Source organism: Vigna angularis, chromosome 8 (genome assembly GCF_016808095.1).
Source record: "Vigna angularis cultivar LongXiaoDou No.4 chromosome 8, ASM1680809v1, whole genome shotgun sequence".
NCBI lineage: Eukaryota > Viridiplantae > Streptophyta > Magnoliopsida > Fabales > Fabaceae > Vigna > Vigna angularis.
In genome coordinates, this window is record NC_068977.1 from 10,990,054 (window position 1) to 11,012,553 (window position 22,500).

The 22,500-nt window shown below is 31.8% G+C and overlaps 1 protein-coding gene across 1 annotated transcript; it reads right to left on the reverse strand.

Moving 5' to 3' along the window:
* Positions 1–3,069: 3,069 nt before the first annotated feature.
* Positions 3,070–3,438, reverse strand: LOC108344435 (uncharacterized). The gene has a single exon (XM_017582880.1). The coding sequence runs from the start codon at positions 3,436–3,438 to the stop codon at positions 3,070–3,072; it is 369 nt and encodes a 122-aa protein (XP_017438369.1).
* Between the last annotated feature and the right edge of the window lie 19,062 nt (positions 3,439–22,500).

Consider the following 22,500-nt stretch of genomic DNA (forward strand, 5'->3'; position numbering starts at 1 on the left):
CCAATGCTTTTAAAAGTACAAGGACCAAACAGTGTCAAAGTTTCGACCAGAGGCCATTTATAATTTTATGTAATTTTTCAGGGATAAAAAACATATTTTTCCCTTTTTTTTGTATTAAAATTTTGTTGCGAGATGATATTGTTATGTTTACTCCAATAACATGATCATTCCAATATATTCTACTATAATATCATAATCATTTTATAATACTTTGATACCTAAAATTATAACTATTAATTTTATACTCTTATACCTTGATTATGAATTATGTTGGTCATACTCTAATACGTTTCTCATTATGATTTTGATCTCAAAAGATTTATTATGGTTCTAATGCTATGATTTGATATCAATAAAACATTTCTTATGATGCTCAGTTATAGACTAAAATTATATCTCTTTATTGGTTTTGTCATATGAAAAAGGGAAAGATTGTTGAAATAAACGAGCTCCTTAAGTTAAAAGAAATTTAATGATAACAAAACACTCATACTACTAGACAACGAAGTCTCTAGTTAGATGAGAAATAATATTAGACGAATAAAGGAGAACATCTAATTTAAAAATCATATAAGAATAATGAAACTTATATGAATTTGTAGTCACATATTTGGAATGATATGCGAATTGTTATTTTAATTGTATATTAAATATTAACACTTATGTTGTAACAAATATCTCCTTCTTTTCATTGATGATCTAAGTCACATATACTAAGATATCATCTTGTGAGAAATAGAGGAGAGAGTTCTCATACATTGTGAGCATATATAGATATATGAACATGAGTTGTGATTAACTTGTCTTAATTTCATAGTTTGTGGTTTCCTTTGTAAATCTACATCTTGAATTGGATAAGATGTTATTCTCTAACAAGACATACTTAATATATGTCTTTGAGAAGATGTCACTTAATATTCTTCTTGTTAAATATCTTTTGACATATAAATCTATGTTTAAGTGAAATTGGATTATTTATTAATTGTTAATAAAGTTATTTCTTATATAGTCTTTTTATGAATAGTGTTGATGTCTTTCCTAATCTTGGTATTGCTAATAAAAACATGTTATGATTTTTCACTTTCGAATATTAGATTTAATGCCATAAATCGTTTAAATCTCTCTAAGTTTAGGTATTGTTAGTGGCTAAAAGGTTATTTTTCTCTTACATGAGTTTTGGTTTGATTCCGTCATTTTGTATCTTTTTTGGTTTTTCTTTTTTCTTTTATAAAATTTTCAAATAGTGGCATATAATTAAAGGATAAAGTTTTAATTGGCATGTTAACATTATATTATGCCTCACATGATTTCATAATAAATAAATAAGAAATTCCCTAAACCTAAGTTTTGAGATACAAGAAAAGTAGAATTAAGAAATTTCCTAAACGTAATATTGAGATATAAGAAAAGTAGAGGTTGCAACATGATTGATATAGGATATCATGCATTGTCATGGAGTTGTAATTTTTGTAGTACTTAAATCATCATATTTATGTTATTATTTCAATCAAGTGGAACTACTAAGCTAGCACTTGAAAATAAGGGTAGGTGGCACAGCATGCCTACTTTTGTACTATGCGTAGAGTTAAAAAAGCACCTTCCTTCCTCTCTTCTTATGCAAAAGGTCCACACATATTATGATGGAAGAGGAAATGTTTCACTTTATGACAATGTAACATTAATAACAACCTATAATGCTGACAGATTAGCCTGCTTCTATGCAATTACCTTATAGTCTAGGCAAAATGCTGTTCTATCGTATTCTCCGACAAAATATGTAGCACAAATTGTTCTTTTTGCATTTATTTTGTTCATAAAAGTTAGAAGAGTGCATATTTTATCAAAACAACAGAACAAAAATGTGAATCCTGCATAATCAGAGAGCGAGAGAGAAAGGACAAAATGAAAAGTAAAAATCTGTTCTGTGTGTTAGAACTGGTTTTTCATTTTGTCTATTCTTGGTTGGAAAAATAATTATATATTTTATTACATCAACAAAATTAACTGCTAAAGGGCAATGAAAGTAGCTTTTGAAATATAATTTCCTTTGTAGCCTAACAAATATTTATTTGAATTTAAATAGTGTATAGGTATAATGTAAAAAATATATTTGAAGCCTAACAAATATTTATTTTAATTATGGAGGGTTATATATTTGAATTCTTTTATTTTTGTAATATTTGTTTTATAATTTTTTGGTCAATAATCCACCATCGGCCTTTAGACCTAATTTTTTAACAGTCTATTAATATCTCCAGTTACCTCCATTTTGGAATCAACATTTCATAACACAAAATATTTTTCCCAAAGTTCATTATGCAATTAATGAATAAAACATGATTTAAAAATTCAAAATTCAAGAAGAAATACCCCAAAAAATTTCAATGCTAATCATGTTTTAGAGATCCCCAAAATAAAAGTCACCTTTGAAAATCTGATTACCAAATCACTATGCTTAAACATGGAATAGGGCAAGTATATAAATATTAGGGTAATAATACAAACACCCATTTTTTCATTCAATAAAATAAAATTAATTTAAAAGAAAAATGGGCAAATTAACTAGAAAAGTATAAATACTAATTTTTTATCAGGTGTTGGAAAGAGTAAGAAAACGAAAAGGTGAACATGTAAAATTTTCTTAAATAATATATGTAAAATACACTAATCATAATGTACATTACTCTATAGAACATTGAGTGTGAAAGTATCTGAATGTATATGTCTAGGTATGAAGTAGATCTCATAAATTAAAGTGCCACAAGAAATCTATAATCTATTACTCAGGCATTTCATTCACAACACAACTCATATATATCTAAAGCAATTTTCATTGATTGATAACTAAAAATTTTCACATATAGACTAAAAGCTTTGTACCTATGTTCATGCTTACAAATAATATGCAACAAATGAAAGGCTAAAAAGCTTATACATAGAGAAACAGGAAGCTCTTGCATTTGTATACATAAATCAAAAGAAAACAGAAAAAAAAAATGAAGAAAACAAGACTTAGCTGGAAGAAGAAAGCAATGATTATTGGAATCATGACTATAAATAAATAACACATCAAACAATTTTTGCTTGAGAAAGTTTCTTTTCAAGATACTTGAGTGATGTTGGGTTGATTTGAGTGAAGAGATAGTTCCCAGCAAATAGGTCACCAAAATGACCATGTCCCTCTTTGAACCTTTTCTTCACCTTAGCACACACAAGCATAACTTTTTTCATCATCCAAATCTTCCTCCAACTTGCCATTTTCACCCTTAACCTTCTCCTCAAGGGCACCCCTCTAAGCCTGACCCACTTCTTAGGCCTTAGGGTTACCCTCTGATCTCTCTCATCCTCATCATCAGACAAAGGGCCATCATGCCTCAGAATTTGGTAAGGTAGCTTAAAATTGATGGCACTTGCAGAAACCATTTGAACAGAAGACATGGTGAGAGTGGAAATGAATAATGAAGAGAAAATTATGGTTGTGATTGTGAGAAGGATGAGGAAATTTAGGGTATCCCTCCAGAAAAGATCTTTGGTGAATGAGTTTGAGGTGGTGTTGGTAAGAACATGGTGGTGTATTATTACTAGAGGAAGGAAACTACCGTGGAGGTAGTTGAAGTAGCATTGTATTTATTGTACTTTGGAAACTTTCATAAGCATTTATTGCTTCAGTACGTACACATTTCTTTATTAACCAACAAGAAGAAAAATATTTTTCACACCCTTTTTCTTTACATATTGGAAGAAAGAGAAATCATACACTTGTCTATAAAAAATTACTTTTTAATTTAATTATGGATTACTCACATTGATTAAGAGAAAAAAGAATGATTTTAATGTAAATATAAATATTGGATTAGATTACTACGTAACCCTTTCAATTATTTGATTATTTTATACGTTTTTCTTTCTGCAGTAAGCTTTTTGTTCGGTTTTTGGACTAATTTTTTTAATGGGGACGTAGTTGTTATACAAACTTTCACATTGAAAGTTGATAAATGCGTCGTCAGAACTTAATATTTCCACCATATTTGAATTAGGGAGTGAAAAGGGAAAGGATAGACGAGAAGGAAAAATAAGTATAAAAAATGGTGAAAAGAGTATTATGAATAATTTAGTTAATATAATAGAATAAAACATATACATTAATTTGATAATTTATAAAATAACTAAAATATCCTTGTACTACAAATGAAATGTGATTTTTCAAGGACAATTCCGTTTGCTTTCGCGAGAAATATAATGCTTTTTTATGACAGAATCCCCAAACCCTCACTATTTTTATTTGCAAATCTTTGTAAAATCGGTACAAATAACTTGATCTTACGTATTTTATTTTTCCATTTTTTACACTCTCTCCTACGTGTAAGTCTATTATTTCTTCTTATAGGACTTTTTTTCTCTCTCTAATGTCATTCATCTAATCTAATAGCACTGTACAATAGCTGATGAGTTAATGATTATTTTCAATCAATCAATTTTTCAATCAGAGTAAATATCTATTTGTTCTGAAATTTTTTAATTTTCTTCCTTCTTTTTTTTTAATTTTTCATTAATCTTGGTCAAATAAGTTAAAAATAGTGATTCTTTCAACATATGGTTATTGATTTTTGTTGTTTGGACAATTTGTTAGATATTTAAATTTTGAGTAAATATTACTAAGGGAAACTATCTTTGAAAATCTTTTAATGATGGATTTGCATATAAGATTTGATTTGGCTGTGAGAGTTTGGTAGAATAATTTGTAATGTTGTAGTTCGAAGATTTTCATTTTGAAAATAAAATAGGAAAAAAGAACTAGCATGCATGTTGAATTCAAGTTTTTAGTTTTGAAAGTAATTATATTCTTTGATTGTAATTTTAGATGAGATATATGTCAATGCTTCGTAATGAAAATGTGTTATTCTGGTTTTAAGTTGGGTGCAATTGAGTTAGTAGATATTTGACTTAGAGTACACACTGGTACAAAAATGGTTTTTTATACCTATTAAAAAAGGCTTTTTATACCTATTTTGGAGTAGGTATAGAAGGAGGGGGTATAGAAAATTTACAATATTTTATACCTACTATTGAATTGGTGTAGAAAGTTTTACTTTTTATACCTATGTTGCATAATAGGTATAAAAGTCTTATATTTAGTTAGAGAAAAATTTTCTTTTTATACCTACTGGTGCTGTAATAGGTGTAAAAAACAATACTTTTTATACCTGTTGTGGCTTTGACTGGTGTTAAAAGTAATGTTTTTTTTAAATATTTTATTTGTATGTACTACTATCCATATCCAGAGTTGCATAAGATTCAATCCCAGAATACAGTTTAAATAATCAATAACAAGTAAAATAATCAATATTGTTTTCATTAACAACTCAAAATGTAATATTTATTTAACAAAGTTCCTAACTATATTTACCTAACATAGTTACTTAACATATTACACATAAAATAGTTCCTAAACTCAAAATGTAATATTGAAACATCCAATCATTTACAAATGGTTAAAAGAAATGTAGCCCACTGCTCCCGAACATCCTTTATGACATGTTGTTCCATTGGAGACGTGTCATCAAATATCTACACAATGAATAGTTTGAGTAAAGTTATAACATTAATGGCTTAAGATCTTAGTTACAAAACAATTAAACGAATTATTGATTTTTTAATCTGTAGTGTAATTTTAAAGGAGTTATTCCTTGTATATACTTCTTTTAGTTTTTTATATTTCAGCATCGCAATTAAAATTTTCTTCCTTCCTATTAATTACATGAAGGATAAAATTATAAAGATCATATTATTTTGAAACTAAAAGAAATGACAGATAAAAAGTAGCATTTTTACCAAAATAAAAAGGAGAATTAAAAAGAAATGTTACGTGCCTAGTGCCAAAATCAGAGAATTAAATAAAGCAAACCTTGATTTAATTTATGAAACCAAATCAATTGAAAATGATATTTGAAAAAAAATCACTTAAATGCACATACAGTTTATCAATATTTTATTGAAAAATTGGAATAAAAATTTCCTTGTTTTTTTCTTCAACCGATCTCAAAATTCAATTTTAATTCCTACAAAATTATAATTACATTTTTCATTGATAATAAACTTAAGACATGCATAAAGCAATAGTGAACTTAAGCCATGTATACAGAATGACTCACGCCAATGAAATAGTGAACTTCTTAAATTTCTGCATATTCTTTTATTAATTCAACCTTGTAAACCTTAATGACTGAGTGAACCTATAAACCTTTTAAATTATAACAGAATGAGTAAACTTGTTAACATTTGGCTAAAAGTTAAATTTGTTTTTTCATTAATGGAAAAGTTACATTTTTAACGTTGACTGAATGTATTTAAAGAACAAAACTTGATTATCCAAATCAAGCTAAATTGATGATTAACAGAATAAAATAAAGTTGTATTTGAAATAGGATGAGTATAGATAAATATATACATGTATATATGTGCGATAAAGTAACCATATTTTGGCCATTGTAGATGCATATATATGACATACTAACCTGGTGATGAAGATTTTTAGTCTTGTCTACTAGAAGCTCTATCTTTTCCCCTCTGTCCAGAACCTACATTAAAGTACGAGCATATTCATGCAGAAAATACATTTTATTCATTTTCCAACTAGAATTTATATCTAAAGCAAATTAGAAAAGCCATTTAAGAAAGATGACTTTTATTGCAGAGAGCAATTTATGGTGTGGAGGGATACTAGAACTAGATGTTTATGAAGGAACATTACTGATATTGCTTCTTTGATTAGATGAAAAACCAGTTAGAGCCAACAATGTTGTGTCAGGAAAAGAAAATATTTTTCATGTTAAAGAAACTTGATGAATGGTTTTGTTTGTGCTGACATGAAACCTTATGAAATTTGATCCTATATATGAAGAACTGAAATGTTTTCATAGCAGTGTAAGCAAAATGACTGACCTCAAGAGCCCTGTTCTTGGCAAATGCTTCAGGATCAGCAGACAATCCAGCAGTGTCCCATCCATAGTCCCCTGGGAATTCTCCATTCAAATAAGAGGGAGTCTGAGCTGAAAAGGGTCCCAAGTATTTCACTCTGTCTGGACCATACCACAATTCATTTCTCTGCTCACTCATCAACACAGATAACACTACATATTAGTCACACAACACAACCCAAAAAAACCAAAACCAGTAAGAAAAAATATGAAAAGCACAAACAAACAAACACTTGAAATTTTGTATTCTCAACTTTCTTCACTTTTACTAACTTCTTCAACAAACAAACAAACCAACATAAACAAGGAGGAACTTATGAACTCAAAGGTTCACGTCTAAACATAACTAAGATCCAATCACATTTCCAAGATTAATTTCAAGAGGTTTTCATCACATAATTCAGATTCCAAACTAGATTCAAAGTGTTGTATAAGAGAGTAGCAATTCTACCTTATATCAACTAAACAAAGGTCTATCCATCAAAGGAAGAAATCTGAAATTTGGATCTAGAAAGGATGAAGAACCAAGGAGAATAAGGTTGTTCTGAATGGTAACCAAATTCCATCTAGCTAATGTAATAGTCAATGATTGAAAGGCCACGGTTTTATCACCGTGAGAGTTAATGAATGAGAATAAGAGAAGAGTTGTCCTACCAGCACAAAGCAACATATAAACAATCATTTTGGGAACAAAAACAACAACCTTAACGTGATAATTGAGAAGCCATACTTAAATATAATTCATGTACATGTCTTATTCTTAATTTCTTATCTTCAACTATCTACCATTTACCACTGTGAAAGTCTGGTCCAACTTTATTTTATAACTTTAAGGAACCATTAGTACACCAAGAGGAAACAGACAGACTTGACAGCAAGGATGCGAGAAATCGACTTTGGTCATGCTTTCAATGAATAATGAAAAGAAAAGACAACAAAAGGAGAAATGGCTAACTCTGGCCCCATTCGGTGGAATGAAAGAGTAACCCAATTATTTTATATTTCCAGTAGCATTTTAATAATTTCCTGGTTCATGAAGATGCACTGATGGGCACATCATGGTTCATGAGTCACACCAAAATCTGATCAAAGTTATGTAGCTATTAGGGAAAAATTTACAACTGAAACTGCTTCCACCAATATAAGCAAGCCCAACACATTTGTTTAGAAAACTATTTTACCAAGAAGCATGGCTTACAGGATAATAAAATAAGATGGCTCAAAATAAATATGGTGAAATGGTTAATTTCAACAGAAAACATTTTAGAAGTTCAGAAGTGACAACCACAGTAGCAGGTTTCAATCTACACAAAGAGCGAAACACAATCAAACCTACACAAATAAAACAAAAACACATTCACACACACAACAAGAATTTTAGAGTTGGTTCAGGCCCTTGAATAAAAGAGTACAGCCAGAGAAACGTGGAAACTCGAGAGGCAATTCCAATTTTAGCCTCTGGATTGTCCAGCTCTTCAACGAGTGCCGCAATGATCTTGGCAACCTCAACGGAGCAGGAGGTAGGAGTATACTTAATACAACTTCCAACCTTCTTAAACCACAACACAATGCCTCAATCGAACTTTGGAAAGAATGAAACACAACTTGCCGAACCACAAATGTCCCAATTAAAACCAAAACGCAGATTAGGGTTCTTGTGGTTTACGATTTTAGGGATTACTAGGGAATGAAGGAAGAGAAGGATTACTTACCAAATGAAGGAACTGTTGAACGCGTCACCTTAAGCAACCACAACAACGAACTTCGTGACCTCAATGCACCAAACCACACCGAGAAGGCTGAACGAGAAGGCAGAACGAGAAAACCGATAGAGAAGGCCGAACACAAACACTTCGTCAACAAACACCAATGTTTCGTCAACAAATTATGAGAGGCCAAAAGAGAAGAAGGTTCTTCGTTGAGGGAGAAGAAGAAAACGAAGTGAGTAGAATGGGGGACGATCAAACCGTACTTTTCCAGAAGCCGGAGCCCTAGAAATCATAACATTGAGCGCTTGGTGACTTGGTGACGATCAGAGAATGAGAACGGGAATTGGAGGCGGTTGGAGCGAAAGGAATGAGATTCACGGCTTATGGAGGAGGCAGAGTGGGAAGAGGAAAGAATTTGGCTTTTCTGTCTAATTGTCGAAGTCTAATCTTTTTCCAAACTTCTATACCGATTTTAGCATTCATCAGGTATAGAAATTTTTTTTAAAGTTATTCCTGTACCGGTTTTAGCTTTAATTAGGTATAAAAAAATTTCTTTAAATTATTTCTGTACCGGTTATAAGTTGAACCGGTTTAAAACCATCTTTTTTGTTTTTTTATACCTAATCTAAACATAACTGGTGTAAAAAAGTTTACCTTATTTACAATAATGCCATCGTATCATTTTTTATACCTAGTAAATTTAAACAAGTATAAAAAATAGCTATAAAAAGTGTATTTTGCACTAGTGACATTGAATTCAATGTTATTTTAGATGTTGAGTGGTTAGATTATTTATGTTAGAGTTTCTTAAATTAAGTTGTTAATATGATTTAGATCAGTAAAGTTTGTTTTTCATATATTAGTTTGAGTTTAATTTAAATGAAAATTATATGGATCTTGATGATCCAGGTTAAATTAAAATGAATAAAGAATAATATTAAAGAAAATTATGATTGTAATATAATTTTGAATTTGTTTAAAACTTGTATCTGTTAAGTTGATTTTGGGTAAACTTTTGGAAACGTATTTGATCTTGTGCATGAAATTAATTTTATGATATTCGCACTCTAAGTAAAAGATTTTTCTCAAGTAGAAGTATAGCAGAAACTTCACTCTTACTATTAATTCTATTTTCGCTTAAGAAAAAATAGATTCGAAATTCAACACTTGCTCTTATCTTTTTTTTTTCTCAAATAAAATTTTTTTCACTCAAAATAATTATTGCTTAAACAAAATAATTTTCTTAAACTATATGTTTCTTTTTATTTATTTAATTGATTGAATTTAATGTTAAATATAAATGTAAATAATATATATATATATATATATATATATAATATTAAAATGATTTGTTGTCTTATTTAAATGAATTATGTTATATGAAAATGATTCGTAAAAATTATAAGATTTGTATGAATTTGATTGATAATTTAAGTCACATAAATTAAAATATTAGGTGGTGATATTAAGAAGTAAATTAAAAGTCTAACTTAATATTGTAAAAACAGTTTGTAAGTGAAGTTTACATTTGACTTAAATATTATAAAATCAATAAAATATAGTCAAAGTCAATAAAATATAGTCAAAGTAAGAAACTGAAGAAAAGATTACTGTATCATCAAAATGCTAGCTATGAATTCTGGATATAGATATTCTTTAAAATTTACTTTGATTCATGTAGTCAAAGTTTATGCATATTTGTAGTTCTAAAATAAATAAGGCATTAATTTCTTATAGTGAATGCCACAGTCTCATATGATATGTTTATACATATTTGGTTTAATAGGTTCGGAGGTCTCTATATTTGCGGGTTCGTTTCACTTGGGTCCTTCAATTTTAGAAGTGATCAATTAGGTTCCTAATTTAACAAAATTGAGTTAATAATACCCTTTCCGTTAAATGCAATGGACGGTGTTAACTTTTTAAACAGGTGGCATGCTGATGCATCATTTTATTTGCAGGTGGCAGAGTTTGAGTTTAATACGTGGCAAAACCAAGAGTGACGAGAGGCCTTCACAGATTTTTTTTTTCTCCGTTTTCTTCAAAGCTTTCAGTCTTCTGTGGTTCATCTTCTTCTCCTTCTCCCCCCCTCTCTGCAACACCCCGCTTCTCTGAATCCCTTTCTGTTAATCATCTGTCTTTCAAACTAAGATTTTTGGGTTTGTCAAAATTCACTAGTAAAATTTTGATCCCCTCCCCCATTTTTTTTCCCTTTGAAACTAGCCAAGAGGGTTATTTTTGATCCCTCGAAGTTTAATCTTATATTAAGACCACAGGATCAAGGAGGTTGTCTATTTGAAATCTCCTTCATCCTTTCTTTGTAGAAAAAGGTTTTTTTAGTTTTATCTTTGTTTTTTAGATCCGGTGTTTTAATTAACCAGTTGTTCTTCAGTTTTAGAAAGACGCAGGTTGAATTGATCTGATGGTAGCTATGATGGGTTTTTACAGCAGCACAGAGTTTCAACTTCCCTCAGTACATGTTATTTTGAATGTTTAAAATAATGGTTTGAATAATTTTGAAGTTTGCGTGGGCGGGAGAAGAGTGTGGTGAGTGTTTTGTTTGTGCAGATTCACTCAAATCGCTTAGTCACTTTGAAATTGACGAAGAAGCTCCGATTCTGCAACTGGAAATTCTGCAAGGCCCTCGCCAAGGCGAAACCCTAGACTTCAAACCCGGATCCGCTGTCCGAATTGGGCGGATCGTGAAGGGCAACACCCTCCCCATTAAGGACCCTGGTATCTCCTCCAAACACCTCTCCATTCTCAACGAATCCGGCAAATGGATGCTCCGCGACCTAGACTCCTCAAACGGCACCGTTTTGGACACTTCACATATTCCCCCGAACACTCCCTTCGCTCTCCACCACGACTCCACCATCAAGATCGGAGAATTCACCTCCATCCACGTCATCTTTCTCCCTTCCCAACAACAACAACACGCTCTACCCCTAGACGGAACCCCACGGAAGACTGAAAGCTTTGAAGAAAACGGAGAAAGAGAAAAAAATATGCCTCTCGTCACTCTTGCTTCTGCCACGTATTAAGCTCAAACTCTGCCACCTGCAAATAAAATGATGCCTCAGCATGCCACCTGTTTAAAAAGTTAACGCCGTCCATTGCATTTAACGGAAAGGGTATTATTGACTCAATTTTGTTAAATTAGGGACCTAATTGATCACTTCTAAAATTGAAGGACCCAAGTGAAACGAACCCGCAAATATAGGGACCTCCGAACCTATTAAACCTACATATTTCTCAAAAATATCCTTTAATATATAGCTCCAGTTGTAGTTATATTCCGAAATTAAAAGAATGTTCGTTTTGAACAATATTTTTTTTACGTGCCTTTTACTAATTTCAAGTTTCTTTAATTTTTCATGTTATTGTCTTTGTACTCTTTCTTTATATGATTACTTCACTACCCCTTGTTTAAAAAATGTACCTTAAAACTACATTGATTAAACAATGATTCATACAACTGTAAAAAGGTAATGGCGGAAACCTCTCTTTCTTCTACCTTTTTCTTTTCTTAGTTTTGCATAACAAATATCCTTTGAACTTTGAAAGTAAACTTTGTGATTTATTAAAAAGAAAATTTATCAGCAAATTATATTTATATATTAAAGCACTTAGAGTGTTTCAAGCCGTATATAAAAAGAGATACACAAAGATTTCTCAACATTAGGTCTCCATGGAATATTACAAGACCTATACATTTGAAAAGAAAATATACCCATTTATTCCTTCCATGACATTTTACATTAAACAATCATACAAAACATTTTACATTCAAACAATATTTCAAAATAGATGGACACTTCATTTTGTGGTGGGTTGGTGTAAACTGCTAAACTCTTGCATATAACATGTTGCTTCCTCTTCCGTGGTACTTCCATCAATTGACACTACACTGCATTATTTTCTACAAAAAGAAAAAACTATGGATTACGAAGTTTGAGATGGGTCAATCTTAAAGTACTTGAAAAACACTAGAAAGGAGGGGAGATGTGAATAATGTTAATGGAAAAATCTTTTCTCAATCCTTCTGATGTAGCATGTTCGTCGAGTACGAGATTTATAAGGTAAGTGTTAAGATCTTGTAAGTGGTTATAAACGATAACTTCTTTTTACGTTATATTCAGAATATACATTACAATATTTGTAAGAACTTCCTTCGTTAAATAAGGATCGTTTAGTACAAAAGTTTCTTGTATGTAAATATAAAAATGTAATTGCAAGTTTTATAAGAGAAACATTTAGGTAGTAGTAAACAATAAATGCACATATATTTTTATACTGGTTCACTCCAACTAAGCTACGTCCAGTCTTTTCTATCCACAGAGGATTCCTCTTTAACAAGATTATAATTAAGTATTCTCACCACTCCTGGTATCCTTAGTCAATGAATAACCTTCCGTTATCCTAGACTAGTTGAGTATTCGCACCACTGCTGGTATCCCTAGGCACTCTTGGTATCCACTGATACACTGCCTAGGTGAGTTTCACCCACTCCTGGTTGTGCAATATTATTCACCACTCTTGGTATCCCGATTAGCGAATAACCTACAGTTACCCTAGATCAATTGAGTATTTACATCACTCCTGGTACTAGACAATCTTGGTATCCTCTGATACGCTGCCTATATTTCCTTAACTCGTTTGAGTTCAACAACAAGTGTTTTAATTCTCTTCAGAATTGGAAGCAATGATTGCTTACAAGTCACTCGTAGAGATGATATGTGTAGAATACAATACAGTCTAGAGACTCGCTAAGTGTTTCTCTCTTTTCTTACAACAGTAAGCATATATTACAATGAAGCTTGAGAGTATTGCTTGACTTCTCTTCTCCTTCTCAGATATTCTCTTTTTCATGAGCTCTTCTGTGCTTGTCTTTTGAATGTTTTTCTTAGGATGAATATTTTCATTGTATCTTATCATTTTGATTCTTCCTTTGAGTGTTCTTATATTTAAAGGCTCTCGAAAATATATCTATTAGACTGAACTCTTAGCCTTGATTCTTATGTCTTCTCTTTCTTTCATGTTAAGCAATTGTTGGTTAAAGTCAAGTTTGTCAAAGCCAACTCGCTTTTTTAGTACTTTGCTTGAAGTAGGTTATATTTTCTTTCAAACACCACTTCTTAAGAGGAGAACATTCTGTAAATATCTTCTTTGTCTCTAACGTCCACTTCTAATATTTTTTGAATAAAGTAGGTGGATGCGTGTAAAGTAGGTTATCTTCATAGAATCGAGTAGATTGTGCATGCAACAAATATGTCTTATCTCTTATCACTTTTGTTGTTTTTGAATGTTAAGCATTTAATGTCATTTAGTGCTTGCTCAGAATAACAAAGTGTTTTTTACATTTTCTACCGTTGAGGTAGCGTTTACCAATTAAGCTTTTCTCTAAAGATACCAAACATTAAGTAAGAACTTCGTTGTTGGATGAAGTAACCGTTTTAGCTCATGGTATCGTTTAGACTGATATAAACGCTTTTTGTGATATTGCCTTTTTAGAGCAAAAGTGTTTAGCAGGTTATGTTTTTTTTTTATGTTTTTGGTTTAGGCTTTTAGAGTGTTTTGCCAAAGATATAGTCTTAACACTTTTTGTGTTTTTCCGAGAGTTCAATTGGATACCCTTGGGTACAATATAGCTTACATGTTTAGCATAACTCTCTTAAACACTTTGACTTGTGAGTAGTCATTGCGTCTGGATGTTTTGACTTAGGTGTTTTTGTGTTTCCTACAGTCTTAAGTGTTTTCCTAAGGTTTTCTATTGTTGGGGATTTAAGCCTAATTCTTATGTTTCTACCTATCCTATTTTTCTAGTTATGGAATTTCTTATTTCGTTTAATGTTATTTAATTAAACTTCAAAATATCAGAGTGTTTATACGTATAGACGATTTTGTCTTAATAAACCTTTTACTTAGAACCATTTTTTCATATTGACCCCCTAGGTAAACTGATTTGATGTACTCAATTGGATATAGAATCCAATTAGAGTAAGAAAATTTAACATTTGAAATTTTATGTTTCATCCATACCCAAACATGTAGTTGTGCTAATGAAAAAATTTACTCTTCATCCACTTTACCTTGTTTAAATACAATCTTGCTCCTATGAAACCATATGTTTCATATAATTGATATTCATAGACCTTTCTATAATTTATTTTCTTTACTATTAAGGATCGATAAATAAAAATTGTTGAAAGTGCATATTTATTTGGTTATGGTATACTGAATTTATGGCCACCTATTTACTACACATGTTCCAAACCCTACTTGCAATATTGCATGTAAGAAAAAGGTAGGTTGTAGTTTCCTCTTCCAATCCTCATATACTTGTTATTTATCCTAATTGTAATCCTCTCTTCCTCAAATTTTCCTTTATGACTACTATATTCAACATTACCCTCCAAGCAAAATGTTGGATTGATGGAGCCACCTTAATACTCCAAAAAGATATCGTACATATTAGAATTTTTTTCCAAAATTAAAAACTTGAGATCCTCATCTTTCCATTCCCATCTATCCTCACCTTTTCTTTGTATTTTTATTTGATTTATTAATTGCTTAAATTCAACTAATTTTAGTGTCCATCCTAAATCTAGTGTTGCCATCAATCTTTTCCTATAGTATTCTTTCTCCGCTTCCTTAATAACATTTGGATCTTCATTCACTTTCTTAGAATTTCCATCCATTTAATTGATCGATGGAAAAATTTAGAATTGTTGTCCCCTTGTTTAATCCATTTGACCCTAGATTTTTGTTTCAATATGGACTCATGTTTCAAATTTAAGACCTTAAGTTGACTTAGTAACTCTATGTTCAACTTTCCCTTCCTCATCCAAGTTACTAACATCATCCAAGTTCTCTAACTTTCCTATTTTCGGATTATATCCTTTTTTAATTTTCCAGTATGTCCAAAGATGTTGTTCCAAATCTTTAACTCATGTTTCATTCATTTAAATTTTTCTTTTACTACGTACTATCATATCGTTTCCTTCTAAATTATATTCATTCAACTTCTGGTTTACTAGTTTTAATCCTCATTTCATTATTCCACACTTCTAAACCCCAATCTATTTGAGTTCTTTACTACAATGGCACAGTGGTCTCAGACCTGCCTATCTTGAATGTTCTGTTTGTATGTAAATTTGTTATTCAAGATTGATATTTGATTAGTTGAGTATGTAAATTTGTTACGTACCTTTTTATAGTGTATGACCATCAATTTTTTTTTAAGTTTTTACCTCTAGTTGATATTAGTTTATTTCTCTCGTGTTTTATGATAAAAACTGAGTTGTAGAAAATAATAATCAGTAGACCGATAATAATAATAAAAGTTACTCACATAACACAAGTTCTTCATGCAAAAATCAATATAAACTGAAAAGTAAATGATCCTTATTAATTGTGTAGTGTAAATATTACCAACAATTTGTGGTATTATAATTGCAAAGTTCACACTCCAACTTTTTTTACTGGTTATACTGAAATTATTGGGTATTAATTATATGGAAAATGTTTTGTTGAGAACCCATATTAGCCAACTTTTTGACAACGTGGCGCATTTTCATTGGGTTGTTTGTTTAAGTTTTTTAAAAAGGGGAACTTTCTCTTCAAGGGCGTTTTTGGAAGGAAAATTTCATTTGGTGGTTTCATTTCATTTTCATTTCACAGAACCATCTTCTTCCTCACGAGCTCTCACTCTCTTCCCACCATTTGGCGGTTTCATTTCATTTCATCGTTCATCTCTCCTTCTCAGTGTTCCGCTCACCATCAACGTTGAAGTTGGTCTGATAATCACATTCCCTCTTTCAAACTCTCTTTCTTTGTTCTTGTTAGCACTTGCTCTCTGTTTTTGTGGCGTCATTGTCGCGTTCTCTCCCTGTTGCATTGCGCCTCTCTGTCGTTGTCCCGCTGTCCCGTTCTCCATCAAGGAGTAAAAAGGTGTGTTTTTTGTCGAAGGTTTTGGGTTTCCGCAGTGTCGAGGTTGGTATACTTTGACCATCAAAGTTGTGTAATTGAACCATAATACACTTCATTGTTAACAATGAATGGTACAAATACTAAATACTATTAATAAACTCAGTCATCCATATAAAAAAATGGACTAAATAACGTCAATCACCCCTTGAAGCACGCTTGAGGATAGCAAACTGACTCTGGGGAGTCACGTTGTCATAGCTGGGGAGTGTAGGTCAAGTTTTTGTACAAAACGCATTTTGGCCTCTGGTAATCGCTTACAACTACCCTATAAGCGATTACAGCCTATTTTTGCCTACAAGTTCTAAAGAAATTCACCTCCCCTGTTGGAAACACCCTCATGGGCTCCTTGATGGAAAATGGACTATCCAAAACACAATTTTCATGCACTTTGGGACCATCAACCATCAACAACACGAGTCACCCATAAAAAAAGATGGAAAAAGCCACCCTTGAGCACAACAAACTCAACCAAGGGAGTCACGTTGTCATTTTATTAATTAAGAAATATGTCATTTAATGTTGTTACAGTACACAAATTTTAAAAGGCGTCCTCAATAAATAATAGATCTTTGAAAATGAGGGAAAGATATACGTATAAGATACAGTGCTGTCAATTTTGACCTTTGTTGACTATTTTAATGATAACTTCTTCCACCGACCTCCAAATGATGCGATTATTTTTTTATTATAAAATAGACTCAAAATGCTTTCCAATGAGTACTAATTTGTAAGTTTTGGAGATCTCAGTAGATACAGTTAATTCCTTAAAGTTAGCGTTTTATATATTCTTGTCAACTTTGACCTTTGCTTCTTGTTTTACTCTTAACTTTCTCCACCGAACTCCAAATGAGTTGATTCTTGTTTTGTTGGAATCTAGACTCAAAGAGCTTTCAAATGACTACTAACTCATAATTTTTAGACCACTATACTAGGTGAAATTAATTTACAAAAAACAACGTTTTTCTACGCTTTCTAAATGAGTTTACTTTCAAGTTATTGTTTCATGTTTCTTATTTTAGATGGATGAGTGAGTTTAATGGTCATGAGTGGTGTTTAGTGCAGCAATGGACATGTTAGGTCAATGAATTGTTGAGAAAAAAATTCATTTAGGTGCTTTCAGACAAGTTAGATAGGTTTTATAAGCATTTCAGCCCATTTTTTGCCCTGGTAATCGATTACAAGGGCCTTGTAATCGATTACCAGAGAAAAAATGGTTATTTGTATGTACTCTCCAGCTAGATGAACAACACTCCCCAACTCTTTTTTTCGGACCTTCACGGCTTGTTTTGCTCTTAACTTTCTCCACCGAACTCCAAATGAGTTGATTCTTGTTTTGTTGGAATCTAGACTCAAAGAGCTTTCAAATGACTACTAACTCATAATTTTTAGACAACTGTTCTAGGTGCAATTAATTTACAAAAAACAACGTTTTTCTACGCTTTCTAAATGAGTTTACTTTCAAGTTATTGTTTCATGTTTCTTATTTTAGATGGATGAGTGAGTTTAATGGTCATGAGTGGTGTTTAGTGCAGCAATGGACATGTTAGGTCAATGAATTGTTGAGAAAAAAATTCATTTAGGTGCTTTCAGGCAAGTTAGATAGGTTTTATAAGCATTTCAGCCCATTTTTTGCCCTGGTAATCGATTACAAGGGCCTTGTAATCGATTACCAGAGAAAAAAATGGTTATTTGTATGTACTCTCCAGCTAGATGAACAACACTCCCCAACTCTTTTTTTCGGACCTTCGCGGCTTGTTTTGCTTTTAACTTTCTCCACCGAACTCCAAATGAGTTGATTCTTGTTTTGTTGGAATCTAGACTCAAAGAGCTTTCAAATGACTACTAACTCATAATTTTTATACAACTGTTCTAGGTGCAATTAATTTACAAAAAACAACGTTTTTCTACGCTTTCTAAATGAGTTTACTTTCAAGTTATTGTTTCATGTTTCTTATTTTAGATGGATGAGTGAGTTTAATGGTCATGAGTGGTGTTTAGTGCACCAATGGACATGTTAGGTCATTGAATTGTTGAGAAAAAATTTCATTTAGGTGCTTTCAGGCAAGTTAGATAGGTTTTATAAGCATTTCAGCCCATTTTCTGCCTTGGTAATCGATTACAGGGGTCTTGTAATCGATTATCAGAGAAAAATGGTTATTTGTATAGAAACTTCAACTGTACTCCCCAGCTAGGATAACCGCACTCCCCAACTCTATTTTTCGGACCTTTTCTCCTTGTTTTGCTCTTAACTTTCTTCATCGAACTTCAAATGAGTTGATTCTTGTTTTGAAGGAATCTAGACTCAAAGAGCTTTCAAATGACTACTAACTCATAATTTTTAGACCACTGTTCTAGGTGCAATTAATTTACAAAAAAAAAGTTTTTCTACGCTTTCTAAATGAGTTTACTTTCAAGTTATTGTTTCATGTTTCTTATTTTAGATGGGTGAGTGAGTTTAATGGTCATGAGTCGTGTTTAATGCACCAATGAACATGTTAGGTCATTGAATTGTTGACAAAAAATTTCATTTAGGTGCTTTCAGGTAAGTTAGATGAGTTTTATAATCATTTATGGCCATTTTCTGCCTTGGTAATAGATTACAGGGTCTTGTAATCGATTACCAGAGAAAAAATGGTTATTTGTATGTACTCTCCAGCTAGATGAACAACACTCCCCAACTCTTTTTTTCGGATCTTCGCGGCTTGTTTTGCTCTTAACTTTCTCCACCGAACTCCAAATGAGTAGATTCTTGTTTTGTTGGAATCTAGACTCAAAGAGCTTTCAAATGACTACTAACTCATAATTTTTAGACCACTGTTCTAGGTGCAATTAATTTACAAAAAAAAAGTTTTTCTACGCTTTCTAAATGAGTTTACTTTCAAGTTATTGTTTCATGTTTCTTATTTTAGATGGATGAGTGAGTTTAATGGTCATGAGTGGTGTTTAGTGCAGCAATGGACATGTTAGGTCATTGAATTGTTGAGAAAAAATTTCATTTAGGTGCTTTCAGGCAAGTTAGATAGGTTTTATAAGCATTTCAGCCAATTTTCTGCCATGGTAATCGATTACAGGGGTCTTGTAATCGATTATCAGAGAAGAAATGGTTATTTGTATAGAAACTTTAACTCTACTCCCTAGCTAGGATAACCGCACTCCCCAACTCTGTTTTTCGGACCTTTTCTCCTTGTTTTGCTCTTAACTTTCTCCACCAAACTTCAAATGAGTTGATTCTTGTTTTGAAGGAATCTAGACTCAAAGAGCTTTCAAATGACTACAAACTCATAATTTTAAGACCAATCTACTAGGTGCAGTTAATTTTCCAAAAACAACGTTTTTCTGAGCTTCTTAAATGAGTTTACTTTCAAGTTATTGTTTCATGTTTCTTATTTTAGATGGGTGAGTGAGTTTAATGGTCATGAGTGGTGTTTAGTGCACCAATGAACATGTTAGGTCATTGAATTATTGATAAAAAATTTCATTTAGGTGCTTTCAGGTAAGTTAGATGAGCTTTATAAGCATTTATGGCCATTTTCTGCCCTGGTAATAGATTACAGGGGTCTTGTAATCGATTACCAGAGAAAAAATGGTTCTTTGTATGTACTCCCCAGGTAGATGAACAACACTCCTCAACTCTTTTTTTTGGACCTTTGCTGCTTGTTTTGCTCTTAACTTTCTCCACCGAACTCCAAATGAGTAGATTCTTGTTTTGTTGGAATCTAGACTCAAAGAGATTTCAAATGACTACTAACTCATAATTTTTAGACCACTATACTAGGTGAAATTAATTTACAAAAAAAAAGTTTTTCTACGCTTTCTAAATGAGTTTACTTTCAAGTTATTGTTTCATGTTTCTTATTTTAGATGGATGAGTGAGTTTAATGGTCATGAGTGGTGTTTAGTGCACCAATGGACATGTTAGGTCATGGAATTGTTGACAAAAAATTTCATTTTAGTGCTTTCAGGTAAGTTAGATTGGTTTATAAGCATTTATGGTCATTTTCTGCCCTGGTAATCGATTACAAGGGTCTTGTAATCGATTACCATAGAAAAAATGGTTATTTGTACAGAAACTTCAACTGTACTCCCCAGCTAGATGAACAACACTCCCCAATTCTGTTTTTTGGACCTTTGCTGCTTGTTTTGCTCTTAACTTTCTCCATCAAACTCCAAATGAGTTGATTCTTGTTTTGTTGGAATCTAGACTCATAGAGATTTCAAATTATTACAAACTCATAATTTTTAGACCACTCTACTAGGTGCAGTTAATTTGCCAAAAACAACATTTTTCTAAGCTTCCTAAATGAGTTTACTTTCAAGTTATTGTTTCATGTTTCTTATTTTAGATGGGTGAGTGAGTTTAATAGTCATGGGTTGTTTTTAGTGCATCAATGAATATGTGAGATGAGTTGGAAGACCATTATGGCCTTTTTTATGCTGTGATAATCGATTGCAAAGATCATGTAATCGATTACCAGGGACCTAAGGATCTTTTGTACCAAAAGTTCAACTGCACTCTCAAGTTGTAAGAACATCACTCCCCAAGATTTTTTTGGCTTTGTTTTAGGTCAAATTTTCCATTTTTGTTGAAATGGATGATTGAGTTCAATGTGAAAGGCTGTGTTCCCTACACCAATTACCACGTTTGCCTATTCAATTGTTGATAACACATAATTTTGATATATATCATTTTCATCTTCTATGTATATGATTTTCAGCTTATGTTTATTTTATTATGTTCGTGTTGTCCAAATCAATAAATGTAATTCAAGATAATATATTGTTTGCTTGTTTGTCCAAATGCCTTTCGAATTTCGTTCAAAAGTATATCATAACTGTTACTGGAATTATGTGCACAATTTACACAAAGCAATGTTTCAAATTCAGGGATTCCAAAAAAAAGTAGTCGTAATCGATTACGAATGCTATGTAATTGATTGCAGAATGAAACCCTATTTTGTTCCTGATAACACTCTAGATTTACATATTTTTCTTTGCTAAAAATCATTTCTTAGATTTCTTTAGTTTTTAATTTCTTAGAATTAGGCTAGTTTTGTGTTTTTCTCTTAATTCTTTAGTGTTATAAAATTCTAGTTAAAAATAGGTTTTTAGATGTAATTTTTAGTATTTGTAAATAATTAGGATATTAATATTTTTTTTGAGAAAATCTTTTAATAAAAATCTTTTTCTTTACTTTTCTTTTAATTTTGAATTGCTGAAATATTTCTTTTATTTTTCTTTTGGGCATTAATTCATTTTCTTATTGCAGAAAGGCCCTAAAAATTGGGTTACAAATGCAAAGCAATTGGGCCGTTTTGGCGCTGGACCTGTTGCTGCCATAGGGGTCTAGAAATTCATTTTCATTTGCAATGCTCGAGAAATTCATTTGGAGGAAAAGAAAGAAAACCTCTAGGGCTTGGTTCCAGAGAGCGCAAGAGAAAGATAGCTTCAATAGCTCTTGATGGTGACCCAGGTCATGAAGCTTGTGTTCTCGCCATTTAATCAGAGAAGAACCTGCCCAGAGAAGTTGACCGGCAAGCAAATGGAGTTGACCGGAGATGCCACGTGGAGGGCGAAGATTGAAGCGTCCAAGTGAAGCAAGGTTTCCCTTTTCCCATTTTTTTTTCATTTTCTCTTTTCGTTCTCCAACCCTATATAAAGGGGTTTTTCTGCATGTAAAGAGATAGAGAACATTTCTTCATATACTTTTGAGATACATTTTCAGATGCTCTATAGATTAGGGTTTTTACGCTTTTCCTAGAGTAGAGATATTGTTCTTGCTTCTGGATTTCGCTAAGACAATTGCGAGAGTGACAGTCGCGAGA